The following is a 24019-nucleotide window of genomic DNA, read 5'->3' as shown; positions in this document are numbered from 1 at the left end:
ATTTATCCAGGAAGTCATTTCTCTTTTGCAGGCCCTCAGCTGAGCCTCTCCCATTGAGATGGAAGGATTACCAAGTGATTATTCATTAACAGTTGCAGATCCAAGCTTTGGAGTGAGAGGGTGGGGATGGCAGCAGGAGCCAAGGCTGGCAGAAACATTTTGTGCTGACCAAAGTGACTGAACACAGATTTTGCAAGCTCTGAGTCCAATTGAGCTGCAAACACGCTTTCCCTCAAGAAGGCGCTAACCCTGCAGCTGGCCACCCCCACTCCAGGAGGCCTGGGGAAGGGGTTCCTATGGTTGTGTATCTGATCCTACTCATTCATCACAAGTCCTCCCAATTACCAGGGGCTCAGAGATGTTTTATGCATGAAGCACTATAGGCTCAGTGCCTAGAGTCAGAAGTTTTCAAGGTTCTATAATATTTGAGAATAGGGGGGGAAAATTTGGCTTCAACATTGGAAAAGGCAACTAAAAAATCAAATCCTATATAATAAAAGCCTAATATGCAAAATGTCCCCTTGTGCATCATTTGACCGGGAGTTTGACCACTCCCAATAATGTGTACTGACCATTAAGGGGGTGGCATAAAATATGACAGGTGTGTCCTCTCTGTAAAAAAATCAATAAAATATATTAAAAAAATATGACAGATGTGGGCGATGCTCTGTGACCTCTTGCCGGCTACCTGGGGTGGGGGTGACCGAGATGAAGGTGCGGTGAGAATGTGGGGTGTCCACTGAGTTTACTCTCATTCCCTTGGGAAGCTCCCGTACTCAGGTGCCAGGCGCCTACCAGGAGCCTGTCCCACACCTGCAGGGCCTCTTCCAGGTGAGCTGGGCTGCAGATATGAGACCCATGGGTTTGCGCAGAAGCTGGTCTGCAAGGCTGGCTGGGAAAGAGTGTGCTGCCTGCCTGGCTTCCATGGGTGCTGCTGGGCGGCCCAGAGGCCCACGTTACACTCTGGCCCACGATGTCTGGCCATACTCACTGCATCTCCACGTGGGGACTGGGGAGCCATGATTCAAGTAAAGGGGGCGCGTACGGGGACACGGGGGCCCAGGTGCTGTCAAGGGACCAGAGGTCAGCTGGGACCTGCCCTTCCATACCAGATGGCTCCCATTTTGACCGCTGACCAGGCTTAGGGACCATATCTGTGCACAATTTCATGCACTGGGCCTCTAGTTTAACATATTTACCCACCAGCTACCACAGTAACATAAAGTAGATTTACTTATTTATTTACTTTTGTGGAATTTACTTGCCATTCTTGAGCAAGGGCAGTGCCGATCTCCATGTCATTCCAATTTTAGTATACGTGCTGCCAAAGAGAGCGTGATTTTATGTATTTTGGAATTTGGCACACATAGTTTATTACTTTGTAATCTTAGATTAGATTTTTCTTATTTTACAGTAATTCTCAAGTACCATGATTGCAGAAGGAACAGTGTCAATCATAAACTACGTATAGTCAAATCATTTCAGAAGTAAGACTTATTAAAATAACTTCAGGTACATTTCTGTATGAATAATACTGATGAGAAATATTTATTTTATATGTTTAATGTGGTATGATAAAATGTTAAAGTGCCTAGTGTGTTATGGTAGTATTAAACGGGCCCTTGACATAATACACATCACATTAAGCTCAGGTCGACACAGGGCTCTACGACAGCAGCAAAAGGAAAGGAATAGTACTAACCACCATTTATAAACAGACCAGAAGCCTGGTGCACAAAATTTGTGCACTGGAGGAGGGGAGGTCCTCAACCCAGCCTGGGCCCTCTCGCAGTCTGGGAGCCCTCAGGGGATGTCTGACTGATGGCTTAGGAGTTGGGAGTCCCCCAGGGAGTGGTCCTAAGCCATTAGTCAAACATCCTTAGCGCTGCTGCAGAGGTGGGAGCACACTGATCACAGGGGGCAACTCCTGCATTGAGCAACTGCCTCTGGTGGTCAGTGTGCATCATAGAGACTGGTTGTTCTGCCGTTCAGTCTATTTGCTTATTTGCCTTTTATTATTTAGGATAATATGTACTTGGCACAGTGCTAGTTAATAGCAGTCATTATAATAGTGTTTATTGTATGCTAAGACATTGTGCTTTGTATATAATCCTATCTAATAAAAGAGTAATATGCAATTGACCATCACTCCAACACACAAGATGGCTGCCTCCATATGGTCAAAGATGGCTGCCCCCATGTGGACACAAGATGGCCACCACAAGATAGCCGGCAGGGGAGGGCAGTTATGGGCAATAAGGCCAGCAGGAGAGGGCAGTTGGGAGGGACCATGCCTGCAAGGGAGGGTAGTTGGGAGCGATCAGGCCTGCAGGGGAGGGCAGGTGGGGAGTGACCAGGACTGTAGGGGAGGGCAGTTGATGGCAACCAGGCCTGCAGAGGAGGGCAGTTGAGGGGGACCAGGCCTGCAGGGGAGGGCAATTGGGGAGAATCAGGCCAGCAGGGGAGAGCATTTAGGAGCAATCGGGCCAGCAGGGGAACAGTTATGTGTCTATCAGGCTGGCAGGAGAGTGGCTAGTGGGTTATCAGGCTGGCAGGCAGAAGTGGTTAGGGGCAATCTGGCAGGCAGGCAGGTGAAGGGTTGGGAGCCAGCAGTCCTGGATTATCAGAGGGACATCCCTCGAGGGGTCCCAGATTGGAGAGGGTGCAAGCTGGACTGACAGACAGCTGCCCTCCGTGCATCGGGCCTCTAGTTTTACTGTATATACAAAACAATATTATGTGTTCCAGGCTATTATCAACATTTTACAGGAAAGGAATCTGAGGCTTAGAGAGGTTAAAGTCACATATTGAGTAAGTGGCGGGGCCGGGGTTGAAAATGAGGTAGGTTTGGCTCCAATGTTTTGTTGTCCCTCTCTGCCACACTGCTTTTCTGTTTATTAATAGCTGCCTTATGGGCTGGGATTCATCTTGTGACCAAATTCTATTCTAATACACTGGTCTTCCTTTTGACTCCTGGACATGTGTTGTGCCCTTCAACTTTACTTCTGTGGGTGTTTTTTTTTCCCCTTGTCTCTTCCCTGAAAGCCCTCCCTCAAATGTTATCTGCCAAAGCTCAGCTGTATCATATCATCTTGATCATATGTCTGAGCCTTTTTGTACAACTTGACCTCACACTAATCCCTCCAGCACACAACCTCCGTCAACATTAACTCCTGGCACCATTCATGTGGGTACCTTGTTTTGTTATTTAACTCCTATGTGAGTTATGGCAAACTTGTAGTTCAGGAGTCTGGCCCTTTCGCATTTCTCTAGCTCCTCAGTGCCAGCATTGAGAGCTCACAGGGTGACCGTGTGCTGAACTGAGTGCCATTCATGTGGGTACCTGGTCCTCTCAGTCTCTGCATCACTAACACAAAGAGTTTCAGTATAATGATTTCTAAAATGCCCCCTGGCTCTAACTCTCTCTGAAACAAGAAGAAACATCAAAGCCAGATTAGAATGTAAGGAGAGACCCTACCGGAAGACCCTGAAGGTAGCTGAAAAGAGTGGCAGTAGATAATAAGCAATGATTTCCAAAGCCCGGCATTTTTTGTGTGAAGATGTCAAAAGCCTGTCTTGGGTTGCTGGCCTGAAGGACCGAAGCACCATGAAGTAGTCTTTGAGCTCCAAGGGCCACCCCCAGTGTGGCTGTCAGGCTTCACCCTGCATACAGCCTCCTGGTGGTGAGAGGCAGACTTCTTAGGAGGAGCAGAGCTGGTGTGGGAGGGGCCAGGGCACTGCAAAGAGCAGGAGGGGCTCAGGGGAAATGAGGTGTGTTCCTTCTATTAGTAAACCTCAGTGTGGATCTTGCATGAGATTGTCCAGCACAGGCTCCTGGTCCCTCAGAGGGCAGAGGCTGTGTAGGAGAACAGGTTCAGCTGTGGCGGATGTGCTGCTGAAAGCTACGCTGCTCTGATGAGGTGCTATGAAGGGGTCTGAGAAGAACTGTTTCTGGTGCTGTTTTCCGTAGGTGCCAAGGCTGAGTCAAGCTGGGATGTGGAAGCCTTGAAGTAAAACTCACCCAGAGAAAAGCTGAATGAAGGGATAACATTGGCTTTGGGAGGCAGGTGGCTGGTGACGGTATTCTGTTTCCCTGGGCACAGCATGGAAGATTTTCAGCTAACTTTCTGCCAAACAGCTCCTACCTCCATGATGGATACATGGGGCCAGGACAGCTGACTTACTCCTAACGTGGCTTACCTTGATATTTCTGCATTTGACTAGCTCTGGCTGAGACACATTCTTGCAAAACTAATTCAAAAAATGAGACCGAACTTGTGAATATTTAGCTCCCCAGTTACTTCATAGGTAGAGCAATATCCCTGGGAGAGAGAGAAGAGGAAGCGAAGAGAATAATGCAAATAGCATGAATGTCTAGGAAGCTGGGTAAAGGTGAATTCAGCTGGCAAAGCCCAGAGGGTAAGAAGGGTGAGGGGACTTCAGGGTGGCATCCCCTCCTGAGTAGCTCTGGAGAACAATAGGGTCACCTTGCCCTGGGTTCTCTGAATGTCCTCCTTGGACTTTTTGTTGGGATATGGGGTCTTGGTAATGAGTCAACAACCAGGGCAGGGGAGCTGGGTTGGTCTCAGATTGAGGTAGGAGCCTTGTGAGAAGCTCCCACAGGGAATCTCTCCAGGAGCGATTCTCCTCCAAGTTGGTGTCCCTGGTTCTGAAGGCCCATGGCTGAGATATCCTGGAGTCTGGTTTTTTAACCCTGAGCCTCAGAACTCGATCCCATGAAGTTCAGGGGCCGCACTCCTTCTGGAAAGTCTCTTCTATTCCCAGGTCCATTTTTCTTTTCTCTGTAAAGGTTCTTTGGGGCCTTCTCAGGGAGCCCAATTCTTTTTATTTATTTATTTTATATTTTTATTGATTTCAGATAGGAAGGGAGAGGGAGAGAAATATAGAAACATCAGTGATGAGAGAGAATCATTGATCGGCTGCCTCCTGTATGCTCTCTACTGAGCTTAGAGCCCACCCCCCCCAGGCATGTGTCCCAACTGGGAATCAAACCATGACCTCCTGGTTCATAGGTTGATGTCCAACTGCTGTGCTATGCTGGTTGGGCCAGGGAGCCCGATCCCACTGTGGTCTTGCCTCAGTGGGTGGCCTGTCTCCCCTTATTCCTGACTTGTAGGATCTGTCCTCAAAGGTAGTTTTCACTCCAACCAGAGGGAGGCATGTGGCTCTGCACACATGGGTTTTGTGGCCTTTAAGTCAGTACAAGCCTGCGTGCAGCATTCGGACCTCCCAGGCGTGACAAAGACAACCATGATAAAAACAACCATGGCTAACCTGTACTAGGGCTCTAGATTTCAGTCACTATTCCAAGTGCTCTATGTCTATTTTCTCTCTCTTTCTTTTAGCATCTGAAGGACCTTCCTACTGCCCTGGCATTATGATTCTCTCACACTTTTTCTCCAATTTTTAAAAAAATATATTTTATTGATTTTTTACAGAGAAGAAGAGAGAGGGATAGAAAGCTAGAAACATCGATGAGAGAGAATCATTGATCAGCTGCCTCTTGCACACCCCCCCTACTGGGAATGTGCCAGCAACCAAGGTACATGCCCTTGACCGGAATCGAACCCGGGACCTTTCAGTCCACAGGCAGACGCTCCATCCACTGAACCAAATCAGTTTCGGCTCTTTCTCCAATTCTTGAAGAGAAATACCGGTTAGACATACACCCACAGAGACAAAGTGAAGACAAACCTCATCAAGACCCATGTACTCCTGCCCTAGACTGAATGCAGATGTGTGACCAGAGAGTACCACAAGATAAATCTCTCTTGACTTTGCTAAAACTATTTTTGGGGGAGAGAAAGTAATGCATTCATTTTACATAAAATAAGACTGTATGATGGAATCTTCTGAAAAATTCAAATAGCTTTATTTTTATTATTTATTATTATTATTTTTTACAATTTGAAATGTTTTTGTCTGATCTTGAGCCTACTTTATCATTTCTTGGTGGCTAGGAACTTTTTTTGGCAAGGAGAATGAGGAAGTGTTTGATCTTCTTTGTTTAAATTTTTTGTTCTTCTGTCATAGAAGTCAGGTCTGCTCATCCATCACAGGTGCTGCCAGTCGACATTTGACACTACAGTAATAAATATAAATGATAACACCTCTCAAACTTTCCCTACATGCCAGTCACTATACTAAGTGCTGTATGTGTATTGTCACATTTGATCTACATACTATGCCTATGAAGTAGGTTGCCTTGATCTAGATGAGGAAATTCCCATCTCCCTAAGTCAAGAGGACTTTCCATCATAGCGTGTATTTCCATTATGGGTAGAACTTTCTACAGAGCTTCATTAGCAATATTTTCTCATGCCCCTGGTAAGAGTTGTAACTGCTCTTTCACCTCTCCATGATGAAATGGGGGTAGGAGAAGGACTTTTTTAAAAGAGTGAGGATCTGAAGTCTTTGAAGCTCCTTTGGAGGCCTGGTTGCATGGGAGCATAGGAGAAATGTGATGAAATGCGCCAAGGCTCTCTCCAAGAGAAGGCTTCCTGGATGTTACTGTTGCTGGTGGTGTTTTCTGCTGCTGTAGGTCTAGGGTTGTCCTCTGGAGCCGTAGATACCACGAAGAGGGCAAATGGAATCAAAGTGAGAAGAGTCCTGATCTCAAGGGCATTTCCTCTTCCTACATCCTGCCTTTGAGATCAGGACCCTTCTTCTTTAAAAAAAAAAAATTAAAAAATTGATTTTAGGAAGAGAGAGAAAGAGTGAGTAGAGGTGGAGAGAGAGAGAGAGAGAGAGAGAGAGAGAGAGAGAGAGAGAGAGAGAGAGAGAGAGAGAGAGAGAGAGAGAAACACTGATGCAAGGGAGAAACATTAGTTGCCTCTCATACACAAGCTGGGTATGTGCCCTGACTGGGAATTGACCCTTTGCCCTTTGGTGCTCGGGACGATGCTCCAACCAAGCCACACTGTTGGCTCAGTTGGGTCTTTTCATAGTGAGAGAAGTTCATTTACTTCAGTTGGGGCGGGGGTGGGGGATGGTGGTGGAGGGGGGTGGAGGCACGGGGAACCAGGCTTGCAGGGGAGGGCAGAGTATGGTTCATTTACTTCAGAGTGTGGAGACTGGGGAAACCAGTGTCAAGTAGAAAAGTCTCCTGCCTAATCTACTTCACACCTAGGAAAGTTAACTCATTATAGTTCCAGTTCTTAGGTTAATTTCTTTTAAAAATATTTTATTGATTTTTTTACAGAGAGGAAGGGAGAGGGATAGAGGATTAGAAACATCAATGAGAGGGGAACATCGATCAGCTGCCTCCTGCACATCCCCTAATGGGGATGTGCCTGCAACCAAGGTACATGCCCTTGACCGGAAACGAATCTGGGACCTTTCAGACCTGCAGGCCGCTGCTCTATCCACTGAGCCAAACTGAATAGGGCTTAGGTTAATTTCTTTACTGGATTTTATTTCTGCTCCTTAGGGATAGGTCAAAATAATTCTTTAGATTTCTACACAAGGTTGGTCAATACTTCCCTAGATACTTTCTTTCCCTTTCCATGCGCCCACCTCTAGCAACAAAAATGTCTCATAACTGCCCAACCGCTGTGGCTCAGTGGTTGAGCATAGATAGACCTATGAACTACACGCCCAGGGTTGTGGGCCTAACCCCCAGTGTGGGGAGAAAGCAGCCGATCAATGATTCTCATCATTGATGTTTCTCTCTCTCTCTCTCTCTCTCTCTCTCTCTCTCTCTCTCTCTCTCTCTCTCCCCCTTCCTCTCTGAAATCAATAAAAAAAATATTTAAAAATAAGTCTCATGACTAACCAGTCTCCTCTTCCTTTTTTTTCAGTTTTAAGGTAGTAATGCATCAGGTTCAGCCAGCCGTGGTGTTTGGCTTAAACTGTTATTCATTTTGGACCTCAGCCTTGACCTTTGGGAGGCTGAATAGTCAAATGCGTAGTTCTTAAAAAACTTTTAAAAATTGATTTTTAGCCGGGACCGGTTTGGCTCAGTGGATAGAGCGTCGGCCTGCGGACTGAAAGGTCCCGGGTTCGATTCCGGGCAAGGGCATGTACCTTGGTTGCGGGCACATCCCCAGTGGGGGGTGTGCAAGAGGCAGCTGATCGATGGTTCTCTCTCATCGATGTTTCTAACTCTCTATCCCTCTCTCTTCCTCTATGTGAAAAATCAATAAAATATATATATAAAAAAATTGATTTTTAGAGAGAGGAAGGGAGAGGGATAGAGAGAAATACTGATGAGTGAGAAACATCAGTGATTGGCTGTCTCCAGCATGCTCCCTTCTAGGGATGGAACTCACATCCTAGGAATGTGCATGAGTGGGAATTGAACTGAGATCTCTTGGTTCCTGAGTCAACGGTCAACCACTGAGCCACACCAGCCAGGCTGTATGCCTATTTCAGCATTACTCATGGCATTCCTTGTGGTCAAGATCATATGAAGGAGTGGGTGACTGTCAAACCTAATCAGTTAAAGCACCAGAAATGAGAACAAGGCAGGCCATTTCAATTTATTATTAATATCTGAACAGTCACTTTCAAATAGTGGTGAGCATTCTAGATGAAACTGGGAGTGAAATTTTCCTTACAAACTTTTATAAATGTTAAAATTCTATCACTCAGTGGAAGCATCCTATCTAATAAAAGAGTAATATGCAAATTGACTGTCACTCTAAGACACAAGATATCTACCCCCATGTGGTCAAAGATGGCTGCCTCCATGTGGACACAAAATGGCTGCCACAAAATGGCCTGCAGGGGAGGGCAGTTGTGGGCAGTTGGGGGAGACCAGGCCAGTAAGGGAGGGCAGTTGGGGGGAACCAGGCTTGCAGGAAAGGGCAGTTGTGGGTGATCAGACCAGCAGGGAAGGCAGTTAGGGGTGACCAGGCCACCAGAAGAAGGCAGTTTGGGAGACCAGGTCAGCAGTTGGGGGGGACCAGGACTCTAGGGGAAGGCAGTTGGGGGGGAGGGGCCAGGCCTGAAGTGGAGAGGAAGGGAGAGGGATAGAGAGAAACACTTATGAGCAAGAAACATTGAGGTGTGTGTGTGTGGGGGGACCAGGCCAGCAGGGGAGGGCAGTTGGGGGTTACCAGACTGGCAGCAGAGGGTGATTAGGGGTAATCAGGCCAGCCGGGGAGCAGTTAGGCATCGATCAGGCTGGCAGGGGTGTGGTTAGGGGTGATCAGCCTTGCAGGCAAATGGGGTTAGGGGCAATCAGGCAGAAGCAGGCGAGTGGTTGGGAGCCAGCAGCCCTGGATTTTGAGAGTGATGTGCAACTCCCAATTGGGCCTAAACAGGCAGTTGGACATCCCTCAATGGATTCCAGATTGAAGAGGGTGCAGGCTGGACTGAGGGATAAATACCCGCCCCCTGCATGCACCAATTTCATGTACTGGGCCTCTAGTAAATATATATTATTTTAAGAAAAATGCTATAATAAATTAATGGTTATGAAGGCTTATACACAAAATAATTATGAATTTTCACATAGTTAGAAAATTAGGAAAATTAGTTGACAATATAGATAACAGAAGAGAGTAAGATGACCCCCTAATTTTACAGTTAAAACATAGGTTTAGGCCTATATTCGCTGTATAAGACTACCCCCCACTTCAAAGAAAAGACTTACTTTGCCGTCAAGATCTGCAGGTAATTTTTGTGCAATTTTGGTCTTTTGCCCCCGATTTTCAGTTGACTTTTTTTCGTTTCAAAAGTCATCTTATACGCCGGAAAATACGGTATGTCTTTTGAGCCAAAAGTATTTTTAACAACTTAATAAATAGTACCAGTACCATTTTATTAAACAAATAGTGTAAGGTAGAAAAATAAAAATAGATTATAATTCTATCTATAATTTCATTATATAACTTTTGTAGACTTAATTGCTAAATTAGCATTTATCATGATAAATAAAACAATCCATAATAACTATAATTTTTTGGAGGATTTTTTTTATTAAGGTATAATTTACGTACAGTGAGTACACATTACAAGTACAGCTCAATGAGTTTTCACAAAGTAAACATATCCAGACTAAGGAAGAACCAAGTCCAGCTTACCTTTTACTCTTTCCCAGACAGTACTCCCCAACGTGATTTTTACCTCTGTCACCACAGGTTACTTTTTAATTATGTTTATTTTATTTTTAGTTATTTAAAACTGTTTGGGTCAGGAATCTTTTTTTAAAAAAAGTTCTATTTGGAAATTCTTCTCATTTGAGCTTAAAGGGATAATTTTAACAAATTAAAAATTTTGTGATGACAGTGTCTTCAAAACCATAATATCCATATGGAACATCATCAATAAAGAATATATGAAGAGTTGTGAAAAAAGAAGAAAGTGAAGAGAAAAATCAGCTACCCCCACATATCCTTACCTCAGTTGAAAATCTGCTTAAAATGATAAATGTGTAGTACAGTGACTGACTATAGAAGGTATAGATTTTACACTTAGCCATTTGACCACAATGTATATTTCAATCAACCCTCTGTGGTGTATTTAGTGCATTTTTACTTTCAGGACTTAACTTATTGGCCCCACGCCCTGCTTGAGTTGTTCAACAGTCTTTTCTCCTTTCTCTTGACCATCCCTTCCCTACCTTCTCTCCTCATGGTCTCATACCACCCAGCCCATCTAACAGGACTCTGCCTGCAGACTCGCCTTCTAGCTGACTCCTGTGTCATTTTTAAATCTCACTGCAATCCTACTCGGTAGGTGGTATCACTCCCATTTTGCTATGTGGAAACACAGCTGCGGAGAGGGTCGGGTTGGCTTGAGGTCATGTAGCCATGAACGGCTGAACCCAGATTTACACCCAGTTCCATCTGGCTCCAAAGCTTCCTCTAACTCTGGTAAGAGGTAAAGGAGCACTCTACTTGTGAGGAGGCTCAGGTAGAGAGTCGACCCCCAGCTGGGGCAGGAAGGTCTCACACTCAGCTGGGTGCGGAAGCAGGGTGGGCAGGGCAGGTAAAGGCACGGTGCCATTGGTCTGGCCTTGAGCTAAAAGGAGAGAGAAGGGGCTGCAGGCAATGTGGGAGAGACCATCAGGACCAGGCAACATAAAGCCTTAGCTTCTCCAGCTCCGCTCACAGGAGGGAGAGACGATGTCTGCAGCCCGAGGACACACACACACACACACACACACACACACACACACGGACACACACACACGGACAGGGAGGTGGCATTTCCATATCTCAACCTCAACGGCCTGGGCTGACTGCCAGAGTGAGAGCCAGGGAAGCACCGAGGCAGGAGAGATGATTATCAGGAGGAAGGAAGCTCTGGCAGCTCCCACCACCCTGTTTGTGACAAGTAGGCTCTGGGCCACGGAAGTCCCTTGAGGTCAAGGGAAATGTGACCCAGAGCAGGGGGGTGAAGCTGGGGCACTCCCTCACCTTCACCTTCAGGAAGAGGGGGTCTAGCCAGAGACAGCCCAGGAACCAGGCTGGAAAAGCTATGGGCTGGAGAAGGGGCAGGACAATAGGAGAGGCAGAAAGAATGAGTGAAGATCCCTGGAGTACCTCACAAACAGCCTCTTGGCTAGAGGGGTAGTGACCTTTAACGCGGTCAACACAGAGTGATTGGCTCTCCGGAGCTCTCAGGGTACATTTCTTCACGGGTGAACTCTTACCTAGTTCCCTGGTCGCTGCCGAGGTCCCCTTTGTGTGCCCAGTGGAAAAGTAGAAAGTGCACTGTACGTAGAGGCGGTGGCGGCTTAGGTTCAAGTCCAGGTGCTGCTACTAACCAATTTCACAAGCTCTTTAATTAACCAAGCTTTCTGAAATCTCAATTTCCTCATCCCTAAAGAAAGCTATTCATCAGGTCTATGTCACAAGGGACTCGTGTGGCCGCTCCATGAAGAACATGAAATACTGTGACATTTGTCTGCCCAGAGGCCACCTCACTGCCACGGCAGAGCTGGGGGAGACTTCTATTAGGAACCGGAACAGCGCTGTCCATAAATCCCACCACCCTGTTGTGTCCATTTCCTCCTCTTTTCATGCTGCCATGATAGACGGGGCAGAGAAATGCACAGGCCCAGGCCAGGGAACCCCACCCCTCAGCTTGCTCAGCTCCTCTCCTGGGATAAGTTTCTGGGAAAACAGCAACAAAAAGATAGAAGACCGTCTCTTCTGGAGTTTAGCCCACCAAGCTGCCCCTCAGAAAAGCCTGAGCTAGGAAAGGCCCCAAGAAACGAAAGGAAGAGAACCTTCCGGGCAGAGGAGGAGCAGCACAGAGGCCCGGAGAGGACAGGTAACCCAGGGTGAGAAGGGCTGGAAAGCTAAACGACTTTGTCCAGGTGCACAGGAACCAGGTGGAATTGTTTTGCGTCCCCTTTCTGGGGAGGGTTACAGGCTATGATGTAAGAAGCATGCGTTGCGCTCTCTTTGTAATTGCAGTTTGGGTACTTCCCCGAGGTGAGCTCACAGCTGGTCAGGGACACAGGCCCCTTGCTCTGGTGGCAGTTGTTCTGGCCGTTCTTGCAGGCTATGGTGGGGTTCTGGCAGGTGGCCGCCACGCTGGAGAAGGATTCGTGCAGGAAGGTGTTGAGGGGTTTGCAGTGCTTTGTGTGCTTGTTGATGTTGCCCATCGCCCCTTTGCATGCCTGGGGGCTGGGCTGCACGTGCTGAGTTTGAAACCACTGAGCTGAGGTCATGCCTTTGGGCTTGGCGCTGATGGGGACCTCAGCCACCCACAAGCCCAGCAGCAGAAGTAGCACCAGAGGGCAGAATCTTGCTCCGGCAGGGGCCATGTCTCTTGGGGGGCGGGGGGGAAATAGTCAGAATAGAGGTCTAGGTCCCTGAGAGCAGAGAGCAGGCAGGGTCTAGTTGAGATATGAGCCTCCTTCTAGCTAATCACCATTTTCCTTTCCTTTCTTACCCCAAGTCTCATCCCTTCTTCCCCCTCTTGTGCCACACCTACCATGACCCTAGCCCCTAACCCTATGCCCCATCTCCCTCACCTTGTACCCTTATCTTCCTTCTTTATGCCCCTCTTGTTTCCCACTTTGTTCTGTCTTCTCTCTCAAATCCCATCCTGTTTGTACCTACCCCTTTCTCTGTGCCTCACACTCTCCATGTCCCTGCCCCCATCCCTCTGTGTCCTCATTTTGTGCCTCCACCCCAGCATCACTATTTCTTTCCCCTCTGTGTGTCCCCTCCGCCCCCTCCACATGGAGTCCCTCTTTTGTCCATCTTGTTGCTCGCCCCATGTACTCGCATCTTGTCAGAACCCATCCGTTCTCTATTCAATCTCCTCACCTCTTCACGAGGTCCTTGTGCTGCTGCTGCTTGGCCACTCTTGCTCAGTGAGGATGCGTGTCTCACGGCTGGGCCTCAGCTCTCTGAGGGCTCTTCTCAGGCCTGGCTCCTTAAAAGCGGGCCTGGGCTACTTGCGTCAGTTTGGGGGCGGGCTGGGGAGCAGTCATGGGTCAGGAAATGAATCAGGTGTGCGCCTCTCTGCTTACACATCCCAAATAAGCTGATAGCTATGGAGCTAGTGTACCTGCCTAAACTTGTTTGGCAGTGAGGAAGCTTGAATCTTCACACTCCAAGACTAGATTTGGCCTCTGGCCACGTGGTTTTGATGACTCTAATAAAGCACTTGACGCAGGTGTCAACTTAAAATGAATTTCAGGGAGAGCTGTCATTTATCTCTTCATTTATATACACCTCTGGTTCAGGATTCTGGGAACCACCAGTCACTGTGGTGATAAGAATTGCTTCTTCTCTGACCTGAGCTACAGATAGACTAGCCTAGGAAGTTGCTTTGTATGGTTTCCTGTCATCAGGATTTGCTGCTTATTTTTTCAGAGGAGATAGAGAAGACAGAGAAGTGGACAAATGATCACAGTCACCATGCCCGGCACCATTCCAACCCAGCTATTTCACGGTGACTTATTCCTCTGGCTCTCTCACCTCCAGATGCTGAGCAAGGCCACCTGGATCTAACTGAAAAAGGCACCCAAACCCTCTTACCTTTCACTCTTCCTCTCCCTACTTTATCGAACTTAAATATTGTCCAAATTTGAACATGCTGTTGGCAGGGGTGCCCTGGGCCTTCCTTTGCCTGGTGGCAGTGACATCTGTGTAGAAAACTTGGATCGATTCTGCTCTGGGGGCTCCAGTGAACCTGGCATGGGGCACTCAGAGGACTGGGACACCAAGGCAGGGAAGCACTCCTCTATGAGTTTGGGAAGGCCTGGAAAACGGAGATGAACAGTATTTTTGTTCTTGGGATTCTCCTGCAAGTAGTACAAGACTGAGTTCATGCTCATTCATGTAGTCAAGAAATTTTTACTGAGCCCTTGCTATGTGCCAAAGTGCAGAATATCAGTGAACAAAAAAAGAAAAAAAAAAAAAAAAGAAAAAAGGAAGAGACAAAAATCCCTATCTTTGTGGAGCTTACATTTCATTGAGGGAAAGACAGTAGTTATAGATATCCTTTGCTCAAAGTGATAGTTGCTAAGGAAAAAAAGTAGAACAGGATGGAAGTTGGTAGGCAGCAATTTTTATATTAGGTCATTGCAGTAGGTGACTCTGGGACAAAGACTGGAAGGGGAGTGAGTTTGTGCTGGCCTCAGAAAAGGCTCCAGTAGGGAGAACAGCACTGTAGAGGCCCCAGCACAGACAGACATGCCTGGGTGCTGGAGGACAGCCAGGGCCCAGTGTGGCTGAGCAGGGACCAGAGGCAAGCCTCAGAGATCCTTAGGACTGAGGTTTTGCTCTGTGCACCCTCAGGAGCTCTGGGAGGGTTCTCGGCAGAGGAGTAAAAGGCCCATCTGTTTAAAGATCCCCTGGCTGTTGTGTGGATTGCAACCAGGAAGATTTGGGTGTTTGTTTTGAGGCTAGGGCTGTGGTCGGCAAACTGCGGCTCCTGAGCCACAGGCGGCTCTTTGGCCCCTTGAGTGGGGCTCTTCCACAAAATACCACGGCCTGGGCGAGTCTATTTTGAAGAAGTGGCGTTAGAAGAAGTTTAAGTTTAAAAAATGTTGGCTCTCAAAAGAAATTTTAATCATTGTACTGTTGATATTTGGCTCTGTGGACTAATGAGTTTGCCGATCGGGCTACGGGGACGTCATTTTAAGTAGATAGCTCTGTTGTGGGTCCCCATGAAGGATCTTTGGAAGAGAATGTGGTGCTAGAGACGGGAAACACCACCAGATGGAAACAGAGAGCCAGGAGCAAATTCATGCAGGCTCTGGCTCACCTTCAGTGAGGCCTTGGCTCTGGGCAGTCACTGCTTTGTTAAGGGGCCTGAATCTCTGCAGTTTGAACTTCTGGATAAGAATTATGCCCCTGCTGCTGTAGAAATGCAAATGTGTGGAGATACTGTCCATGGTTTAAAGCAGATTGTGGACAGAATGCAGATCAGCACAGGCCAGGCCAGCCCTGCCTGGGCTGGAGGCTGGAGTTACAGGAGCAGGTGGGAAGCCAAGAGCTCATTTAAATTCCTAGCCCGGACTCCTCACTTCTCATCCTTCTAGAGTGAGATGTTTCCCAACCACGACTTGCACTGCCCTCTGCTCTTGTGTTTTCCTGTCATTATAATTATCCTAGTTTGCTCAACTCCTTTATGCTGGGTTCTCCAGAAGGCTGCCTTGGTGCTATGTGAAGGTACACACACACACACACACACACACACACACACACACACCTCTATTCTCTGAGGTCAAAGGAAAAAGAAAGGTTTAGGTTTGTATACAAAATCTGGGGAGCTGAACTTACCACCTGCACGATTCAAGCTAAAAACCCCTTTCTTTGCCTCTATTATTTGGATAAGGCAGGCGACTTTATTTATTTGCCTTAACTATTCAGCTTCCAAGAGCTGCTTCACTTTGCACTTGGTAAGATAATTTTGCCCTTTTTCCTTCACTACACGTATGGGGCAGGAGGAAAAGAGGGAGGAAGGGGGAGACAAGGTTAGGTTAGGGAGAACAAAAGGAGTTAGGCATCAGGCTCAAGGCTGGTCAGGGAGTTTGGCAGAAGGGAGGAGAGAAAATTTAGAGAAGGGAGAACGGAAGCCAAAATGGTGGGAGAGAAATGGGAGGGGAGAAAGCCCCGCACACAAGCAGCCTTTATCCAGGGATATGAGGTAGCTAGTTAGCTAGTTACCCCAGCCTCCTTCTCATTTGATCACCCTAATCACTGTTCTTGGCCCAAGTTCTCCAGTGGCCACTGGTGTGTGTGTGTGTGTGTGTGTGTGTGTGTGTGTGTGTGTGTGTTTAAAGTCATTGGGGCAGGTATTGTGCAAACCCCAGCAGTGCCAGGTGGACTTCTGCCTGTCTTCCCCACAGGACAACAGCTGCAGCTTCCTCTGGCCTGCGCTGAGAGGGAGGGGGTGGAGGGTTGTGGGAGGGCAGGGCTGGGCCTGGAAAGGTGCCCTCCCTTCAGAGCCCAGCTTGCCTCTCTTCCGGAGTTCCACACAGCCTCTGGATACTGATGGAAAGCCCATGAGAGTTTCCCTCCAAGCAGGAGCAGATCAGAGTTCTGTTATCCTAGTTCTGTTGCTCCTGGGGTAAATGAAGGTAATGGGCTCATTTGTATAGGCAGGGAAAGTGAAACAAGCAGCAAGTTGGGGTCAGATGTGGAGCTTGCTTTGGGTCTTTGAATTCTCATGACCTTTCCTGAAACAGCTGTGGGTCGAGAGGAGGCAGTACTGACAGAAGGTTGGAATCCTTGGCTCCCAGACCAGTGTGTTTACTCAAGCCAGAACGTAGGAGAGGGGAACTGACATGGGCTTGAGACCTCCCTTATGAGAGGCATTGTCAGCTCCCCATTTACCTACAGAATAAAATATAAGTTCCTTAGCCTGATAGTCAAGGTCTGCCACATTTGGCAAACCTGTTTTTTCCAATTTTATCTCTGACTTTTCTTCCATCGAGTACCTCAACCCTAGCTAAGCTGGTTTCCTCTTCTCCCCTCTGCTCCCCACTCTTTTCCTCTCCTTCTTCCCCCCTCACCCTCAACTCTTAACAATTCCTTGAGACCCATCCCAAGGTTTCAGGATGACCCTTTCTGCCCAAAATTGCTCCTAATTCTCCCAATTTAAAGGGATCTTTCTCACCTCTAAATTCTTACCTCTAAATTCCTGCATTACTGTCTTTAAAAGGCATTTTCTGCTTTGAATCATTGGTTATTTTTTTTCACATGGATTTATTATTTTCCTCCAATTTAGGCTGTCAGTTCCCAGAAGACAAGGACCATCTGTTACATTTTTTTTCTTTTTTTTTTCTTTTTTAAATTATTTTAGAGAGAGGAAGGGAAGAAGAAAAGGAGAAAGGGAGGAGGGGGGAGGGAAGGAGGGAGAGAGATAGAGATAGAGAAAGGAAGGTAGGGAGGGAGGGAGGGAGAGATTGTTGCCTCTTGCATGAAACCTGATCAGGGACTGAACCCACAACCCAGATATGTGCCTTGATGGTATATGGGATGATGCCCCAATCAAAAGAGCCACACAGGCCAGGACTGTTACACCTCTGATAAGATACAGTATAATGCCTTTAAGATAAATGACCCAAACTGATTCAGCTTCTTAGTTGGAAAGCATCCATTCTGCCCCTGAATGGTCCCAGTCCCAGATGGGATCATGACCAATAATTAGTGCCAGTGAGCAGACTGAAGAACTGACAATGCAGGTATTACCACTGAGATTGAGGTGAAGCCATGGCAAGAAGTTGAGATGGTTGAAGCCATCCTTTCGGTTCAAGGACAACCCAGGAACTGTCCATGACACAGTATGCTGTTTGAGTAATTTGAGTTGAGCAGGGCAAAAAGTGATACCACTGAGACTAAGGTGAACTCACTCTGGGAAAAGTTTTGGATGTTCTCTTTAATTCTAGGAAATCACCCCTGTGCCTCCTGCTCTAACCAGTTGTTCTAGAAATGCTTACCCTTGGGGAGAAGCGGAGGAAGAAAATGTATAGATGACTACATGCATAAGGTCACCTTTATATGAAAAATAATTAAAAATTGTTTCAATGGTGAACTATCAATATTCCTTTTGCTGGTAGAAGAACCAGTACCATTACAAGCAAAATCTAACAAACATACTTCTAAGTCCTGGATAGTTACCAACTCTTTTTAATATATACTAATAAGGTATAATAAATAAGTTTGCACTTGTTAGGAAATCCGATTCTCTAACTGAACCAAATTTATCAATCTCAGCACTATTTACATTCTAGTTTGGATAATTCTCCATTATGGGATCTGTCTTTGAATCGGTTTTGTGCAATGTTGGATGTGTGATAGCATCCTTGGCTTCTACCCACTAGATGCCAATAGCACTTCCTAGTTGTGACAACCAAAAATGTCTCCAGACATGTCAAAATTGTCCCCTGTTGAGAACTACTGAATTAGACTTACAATCTTGAGTCAGCTGCTGTCCCTCTCTGAAACATAGTTTTTTCATTTCTAGGATAATTCTTGTGTATGTAAGGTCTAGTGTAATAGGATAACAATTCCATTTCATGCTTAGGGAGCAGATAAAACTATGGCAAGAATGTCAGAATGGAAAAAGTAATCCTATGGGGATCAATACTCTAGGATAGGATTTTAAAGACCAGACCACTGAATGGCCATTTGAAAATCAAAGGCCAATTGCACACTCAGTACTTTTCCTGGCCCTGTGGCTCATGCCTTTGTAACATATGCTCATTTGTGTGTCTTTTCTATTGAGATGTAAATTTAATCTGACTGGAACTATCTTCCAAAATGATATTTTAAATAATTATTTAAAAATATTTTAGAGTAATCAACATGGGACATGACTAATGATAGAAAGTTTTGTAAAGATGAATTTTAAGTGTTAGATGGGGTTCTAGATTGTCAGAGTGGGGATGGGGACAGGTCACTTGGCTTTTTTGGGGAATGAAAAAGACTTTTCAGATAATCAGTGAACTAAGGAAAAAGGTGGAATGGGACCTAGGAGACCATCCCCAGTTATCCATGTAATGGGAAGAGGCACTTTCTATTCTTATAGCCTCATGAGGTAAGAAGGTATTAATCCCATCCTATATAATAAAGAGATAATATGCAAATTGGCCCTCATGCCCTTGCACAAGATGGCCATCCCCATGTGGTCAAAGATGGCCACCACAAGATGGCTGGCAGGGGAGGATAGTTGTGGGTAATCAGGCCAGCAGGGAAGGGCAGTTGTGGGGGACCAGGCTTGCAGGGGAGGGCAGTTGTGGGGGACCAGGCCAGCAGGGGAGCACAGTTGTGGGGACCAGGCCTGCAGGAGAGGGCAGTTAGAGGCGACCAGGCTGGCAGGGGAGGGCAGTTGGGGGCAACCAGACCTGCAGGCTAGGGCAGTTGGGGTTACCAGGCTTGTAAAGGAGGGCTGTTGGCAGCAATCGGGCCAGCAGGGGAGCAGTTAGGCTGGCAGGGGAGTGGTTGGGGGTGATCAGGCTGGGGGGCAGGCGAGTGGTTGGGAGCCAGGAGTTCCAGATTGTGAGAGGGATCCCAGATTGGAAAGCATGCAGGCTGGCTGAGGGATACCACCTCCCACTTATTTCCAATGAATTTCATGCACTGGGCCTCTAGTTTTATAGAAAAGGAAATAGAAACTCAGTAGGTTATCCAATATCAAGTCCTGAACTCTTTTTAAAAAATATATATTTTATTGATTTTTTACAGAGAGGAAAGGAGAGGGATAGAGAGTTAGAAACATCCATGAGAGAGAGACATCGATCAGCTGCCTCCTGTACACCTCTCACCAGGGACGTGCCCGCAACCATGGTACATGCCCCTGACTGGAATCGAACCTGGGACCCTTCAGTCCACAGGCCGACACTCTATCTACTGAGCCAAACCGGTCTCGGCAAGTCCTGAACTCTTTCCTCTACAATGTGTTATTCTATCTTATAAGTATGTATGCAGAGGGGAGTGGTGGTGGATGGGTAGCGAATGAAGGAAGAGGAAGACCAAGAGACATGAAAGTTCTTTTCCTCTTAGGAAAGAGAGAAGCGGTGGCATGCTTTGAGGTGGGGACCACATAATATGGTCATCTTCCTCAAAACAAAGACTTGAATCAGCTAGGCTCCAGTACCTCCATGCGTTGGCTCCCACTCAGTGTTGGCTTATAGACCAGCCTGAAGGACATAGATGAGCCACTTGGCTGTGTCAGCTTTCCCCTCATTTACTTGGCTCTGCACAATTCCCTAGAGAGGTCTTCCAAGTAGAAGCTTCTTATATAGGGTCTCCGGGCTGAGTCTTCGTATGCACTAGCTCAGTGGAATTGATAGAGACAGGAGTGGGAGGAGGAGATGACATGGACAAGGAAATGGAGTGGGGGGGGGGCACTGTGGGAGAAGCAGCAGGCGTGGAGGAGCAGCTGGAGGCATGGCAAGGGCCAGATCATGAAAAATCTTACATCCTATGAGGGGTAGAGCCTTATTGGAGTTGGAGTGTGATTGGTGTCCAGGAGAGGGGAGAGACCAAGCAAGGGAAGAAATAGGAATGGAAGGGATGGTAAGATATGTACACATATAATACCATAATAATAATAATAATACTAATAATAATAACAATAATAATAAAGGAATAGAAGGGATGGGTTTAGGAAAAGTTTAGAAAAGAGTTTCAGGGCTACCTGACCGATGAACTTCTGCTCATTTTGAGCACTCCACACGTGCCAGGCACTGGACTAAAAGCTCTTGATATACACCTTAATGAATGAATTCTAATAGTGCTATAAGGAATAAAATATTATCCTGATTAACAGATGAGGAAACTGAAGTTTACGGTACTTTAGTAAACTTAGATTGACGGTGCACAGCCTGTAAACAGCAGAGCAGGATTCAATTTCTGGTCTGTTTTACTCGAAAACCTTGCTCCTAACCACCATGTAGATACTGCCTCCCTACACGTGGGGTAGAGGGAGGAAGATAACTCAGATTTCTTGTATAGGTAACTGAGGAAGCTAAAATAGAGAAGAGAAGAGAAGCAATTTGTGGAAAGGATGCGTTCAGTTTTGGGCTTTATGCTGTCAGAAAGAGCAAGTTAGGGGGACTATGAATGAGTACATCTCTCTGTACCTCTTCCTGAACTACACATTTACTTGGCTCTGCACAATTCCCTAGAGAGGTCTTCCAAGTAGAAGCTTCTTATATAGGGTCTCTGGGCTGGGTCTTCGTATGCGCTAGCTCAGTGGAATTGATAGAGACAGGAGTGGGAGGAGGAGATGACATGGACAAGGAAATGGAGGTGGGGAGCACTCAGAGTTCTGCTGTCTGACTCCCTACTCCTGCTTTCCAGGGTGACTGTGGTCTTCTAAGAGGAAGCCCACACCTTGGATCACATTCTACAGGGAGATTGGCAAAGGGCCTGTGGACATCAAGGACTATGGCTGGCAGGCTTGTTGCTTCTGATAAAGGGGCAGGTGTTAATAAAGAGCCCAGCCCTTTCCCAGCATGACAGACAATAGCAAGAATCTGATTCGGTGGGCTCGTGTGGGCCACACCCCCTCAATCCAAACCACGCCCTCTACCCAATGGACAATATGGAGGCTTGGGGGGGAGGAGGGGGTGTCTTCAAGCAAAAATTTCCAGGTATGCCCTAACTCCAAAAGGGCCTGAGGTTATAGGCGAGAGAATAGCATCATTGTATCACTATGATTGTTGTGCCGTTGGTGATAGGGACTGTGGGAGGTCCACAAAGACATCTTGGATTATCAGTGTCTCATCACTCTGGTGGGAGGCTCTTGCATGTGCATGGGCTCCTGTGAGTGGGTTGAAAGAGTGGCAGACGCTCTGTTCTCTAAGGGCTGGGAATAAGCATCACTTTGTTCCTCAGAAACAGGACAGTACTTTTCTTCTCACCTATCCGAAAAAACAGGGCCTATCAACATCAAAAAAAGCCCAAGAACCTTAAGCACTTCTGGCAAGGAGGTTGGAACTAAATGTTCTTATGACATCAGCAGATTGTAATGTCTCTTTCTTCCCACCCACCCAATCCCCATAGCACAGGGGCTCCTCCAAGTCAGAGGACATTCCCTCCTCCCAGTCCAGCCTTTATCTAGAAATCATTCCAGCCTCTTCTCACCTTTGGGCTGTCTTTGGCCTCAGGCAATAAAGAAACCTTGCCTGTTGCCCTGCTCATCTTCCAGATCCTGTGGGTCCTCCACAGCAATCAGAGAATCTATTCCCTCTATTTTTTTTTTTTTCCCCAGAAGGGATCACTGGGGCCAGGGATAATCAAGAATTGCTCACCAAAGGACCAGTTGGACCTCTTATTCTGTAAGTATTACAGCTCATGACTAGATGAGGCTGAGAGCAAGAGAAGGGTGGAATGGCTGAAGGTGGTTGACCAGTTTGGTGACATTGGGTGTCTCCTCTCTCATGGGCATGAGTCTAGGGCTGGATGATCTCTGAGGTACAGTCCAGCTCTTAGGTTTAGGGGAAGGCACACAAGGAAGGCTGGGTACATGCTGGAGGCTCCAGGAAGGGGCAGACAGGCACTCCAGGCCCACTTCTGATTCCAACCATCTTAACTCTACCAGCAGGAAGAATGGCACCAGCTGTGGCCTGGCTCCTGTTCCTCCAGCTTGTTCTAGGACCAACTCTGGTCATGGACATCAATATAGAGGATGCCATCAAGAACTTTCAAAGCATGCACATCGACTATCCCAGGGTTAACTACCCAAAGGGTTTCCAGGGATACTGTAACGGTATGATGGCCTATGTGAGGGGCATGCAACAAAGCCGGTATTGCCCACAGAGGCATTATGTGGTACATGCTCCCTTGGCAGAGATTCAGAAGTCCTGCAAGTACTGTGAGAGCTTCTGTGAGAATTACAATGAATACTGTACACTCTCCGAGGAGACCTTGCCCCTTACAATCTGCTCTCTGGAGACCAAACAGCCACCCACCAGCTGCCGTTACAATAGCACCCTAGCCAACCAAAGGCTCTACCTGCTCTGTTCCCAAAAGTATGATGCTAAACCAATAGGTATCATTGGCCTTTTCTAGGGAAGGGAGGCTTTCACTGTGAACCACCCCCTAGTGCCACCACGACCAGCGTGTCCCCTTTCCAAACTCTGATTCCTTTCCCCTGACTTTGAAGGTAGGCAAGGTTTCCTCTAAAAAGACCAGGGAGGTAGGAAAAATGTTCAGAGCTTCAGTCACCATGCAAAATCATACTGTCTTCTAGGCTCTTTCCAGCTTGTTTACTTCTCCTCTCCCCATCATCTGCCCTCTCCCACAGACAGTTTTACCCACCCAAGAAGCCAAGTGTGTCCAGTTGGCAGTGCCTGTCCATCCACTGGGCCAGATACTGAATCCTGGATGGAGGCCCAGAGCCTCAGCTCGCACCATGGCAACAGGCACCAGCTCAATGCTTCGACTCCCTATCCCCACCACCCTTCTCTTTTCAGTCTTCCCCATTTCCCTATGACTCTCTTCACTCACCCGCCTGATGGAAATCTCTAGCTTTAGGGACCTCCCTGAGACCTTTAGGTTCATTTTAGCCTCATGTCCCCAGAACCTCCTCTCAGTTTCCTGCTGCTCCTCTCCATGAAATCATTTTCTTCACGTAACCTGTTCTTTCCTCTCTCCTTCTACCATGGAGCCCAGTGTCTTTTCCCTACACTCCCCGCCTCCTTTAGTCACCTTGTCTTCTCCAACTTCTTTTCCTCAATTCTCACCTTGGCTCACTGAAGTTTAAAGTTATTTTCTCTGGCTTATTCCCCCCACCCCCACCCCTCTCCCTAAGATACTTCCATCCTGTTCCCAAAGCTGCTCCTGATGTTCTCTAGACTCTAGGATCTGCTGCTGACAACATAGGTGAGGTGAGCCTAGATGTAGTCACAGAAGGTTTCAAAACTACATATGAGTTGTGTAAGGTAGATCCATCGGATGAAACCCGGTAAAGGGTACATGGGACCTCTTTGTACTACTTTTGCATCTTCCTGTGAATCTATATTCATTTTAAAATAAAAAAGATAAAAAACACATCTGACTCAGTTCTGATTCCATTCCTTTTCCCTTAGTGCATTAGAACTACCACTCTGGCCATCTTCCTGGCTACT

At 47.0% G+C, this 24019-nt stretch overlaps 2 protein-coding genes across 3 annotated transcripts in view; one reads left to right on the top strand and one right to left on the bottom strand.

Moving 5' to 3' along the window:
• Window positions 1–23324, top strand: part of RNASE13 (ribonuclease A family member 13 (inactive)) — a 45143-nt gene extending 21819 nt beyond the window's left edge. The window contains exons 2-3 of one of the 2 annotated variants that reach the window (XM_084862616.1): window positions 19712–22228; window positions 22492–23324. In XM_084862616.1, the coding sequence (XP_084718742.1) occupies window positions 22500–22961 (462 nt within the window). In that variant the 5' untranslated portion in view covers window positions 19712–22228; window positions 22492–22499 and the 3' untranslated portion in view covers window positions 22962–23324. Of the gene's footprint in view, window positions 1–19711 lie in introns of both variants that reach the window. The other variant, XM_084862615.1, reaches the window with a different exon arrangement.
• Window positions 9922–15081, bottom strand: LOC311610952 (ribonuclease 7-like). Its single transcript, XM_084862588.1, has 2 exons — window positions 13254–15081; window positions 9922–12747 (listed from the first exon to the last, which is right to left on the bottom strand). The coding sequence occupies exon 2, from the start codon at window positions 12743–12745 to the stop codon at window positions 12275–12277; it is 471 nt and encodes a 156-aa protein (XP_084718714.1). The 5' UTR covers window positions 12746–12747; window positions 13254–15081; the 3' UTR covers window positions 9922–12274.
• Window positions 23325–24019: the final 695 nt, after the last annotated feature.

Source organism: Pipistrellus hanaki (genome assembly GCF_964339955.1).
Source record: "Pipistrellus hanaki genome assembly, chromosome: 1".
Classification (NCBI taxonomy): domain Eukaryota; kingdom Metazoa; phylum Chordata; class Mammalia; order Chiroptera; family Vespertilionidae; genus Pipistrellus; species Pipistrellus hanaki.
The sequence above is the reverse complement of the archived record's forward strand: the minus strand, read 5'-3'. Positions and strand labels throughout refer to the sequence as shown.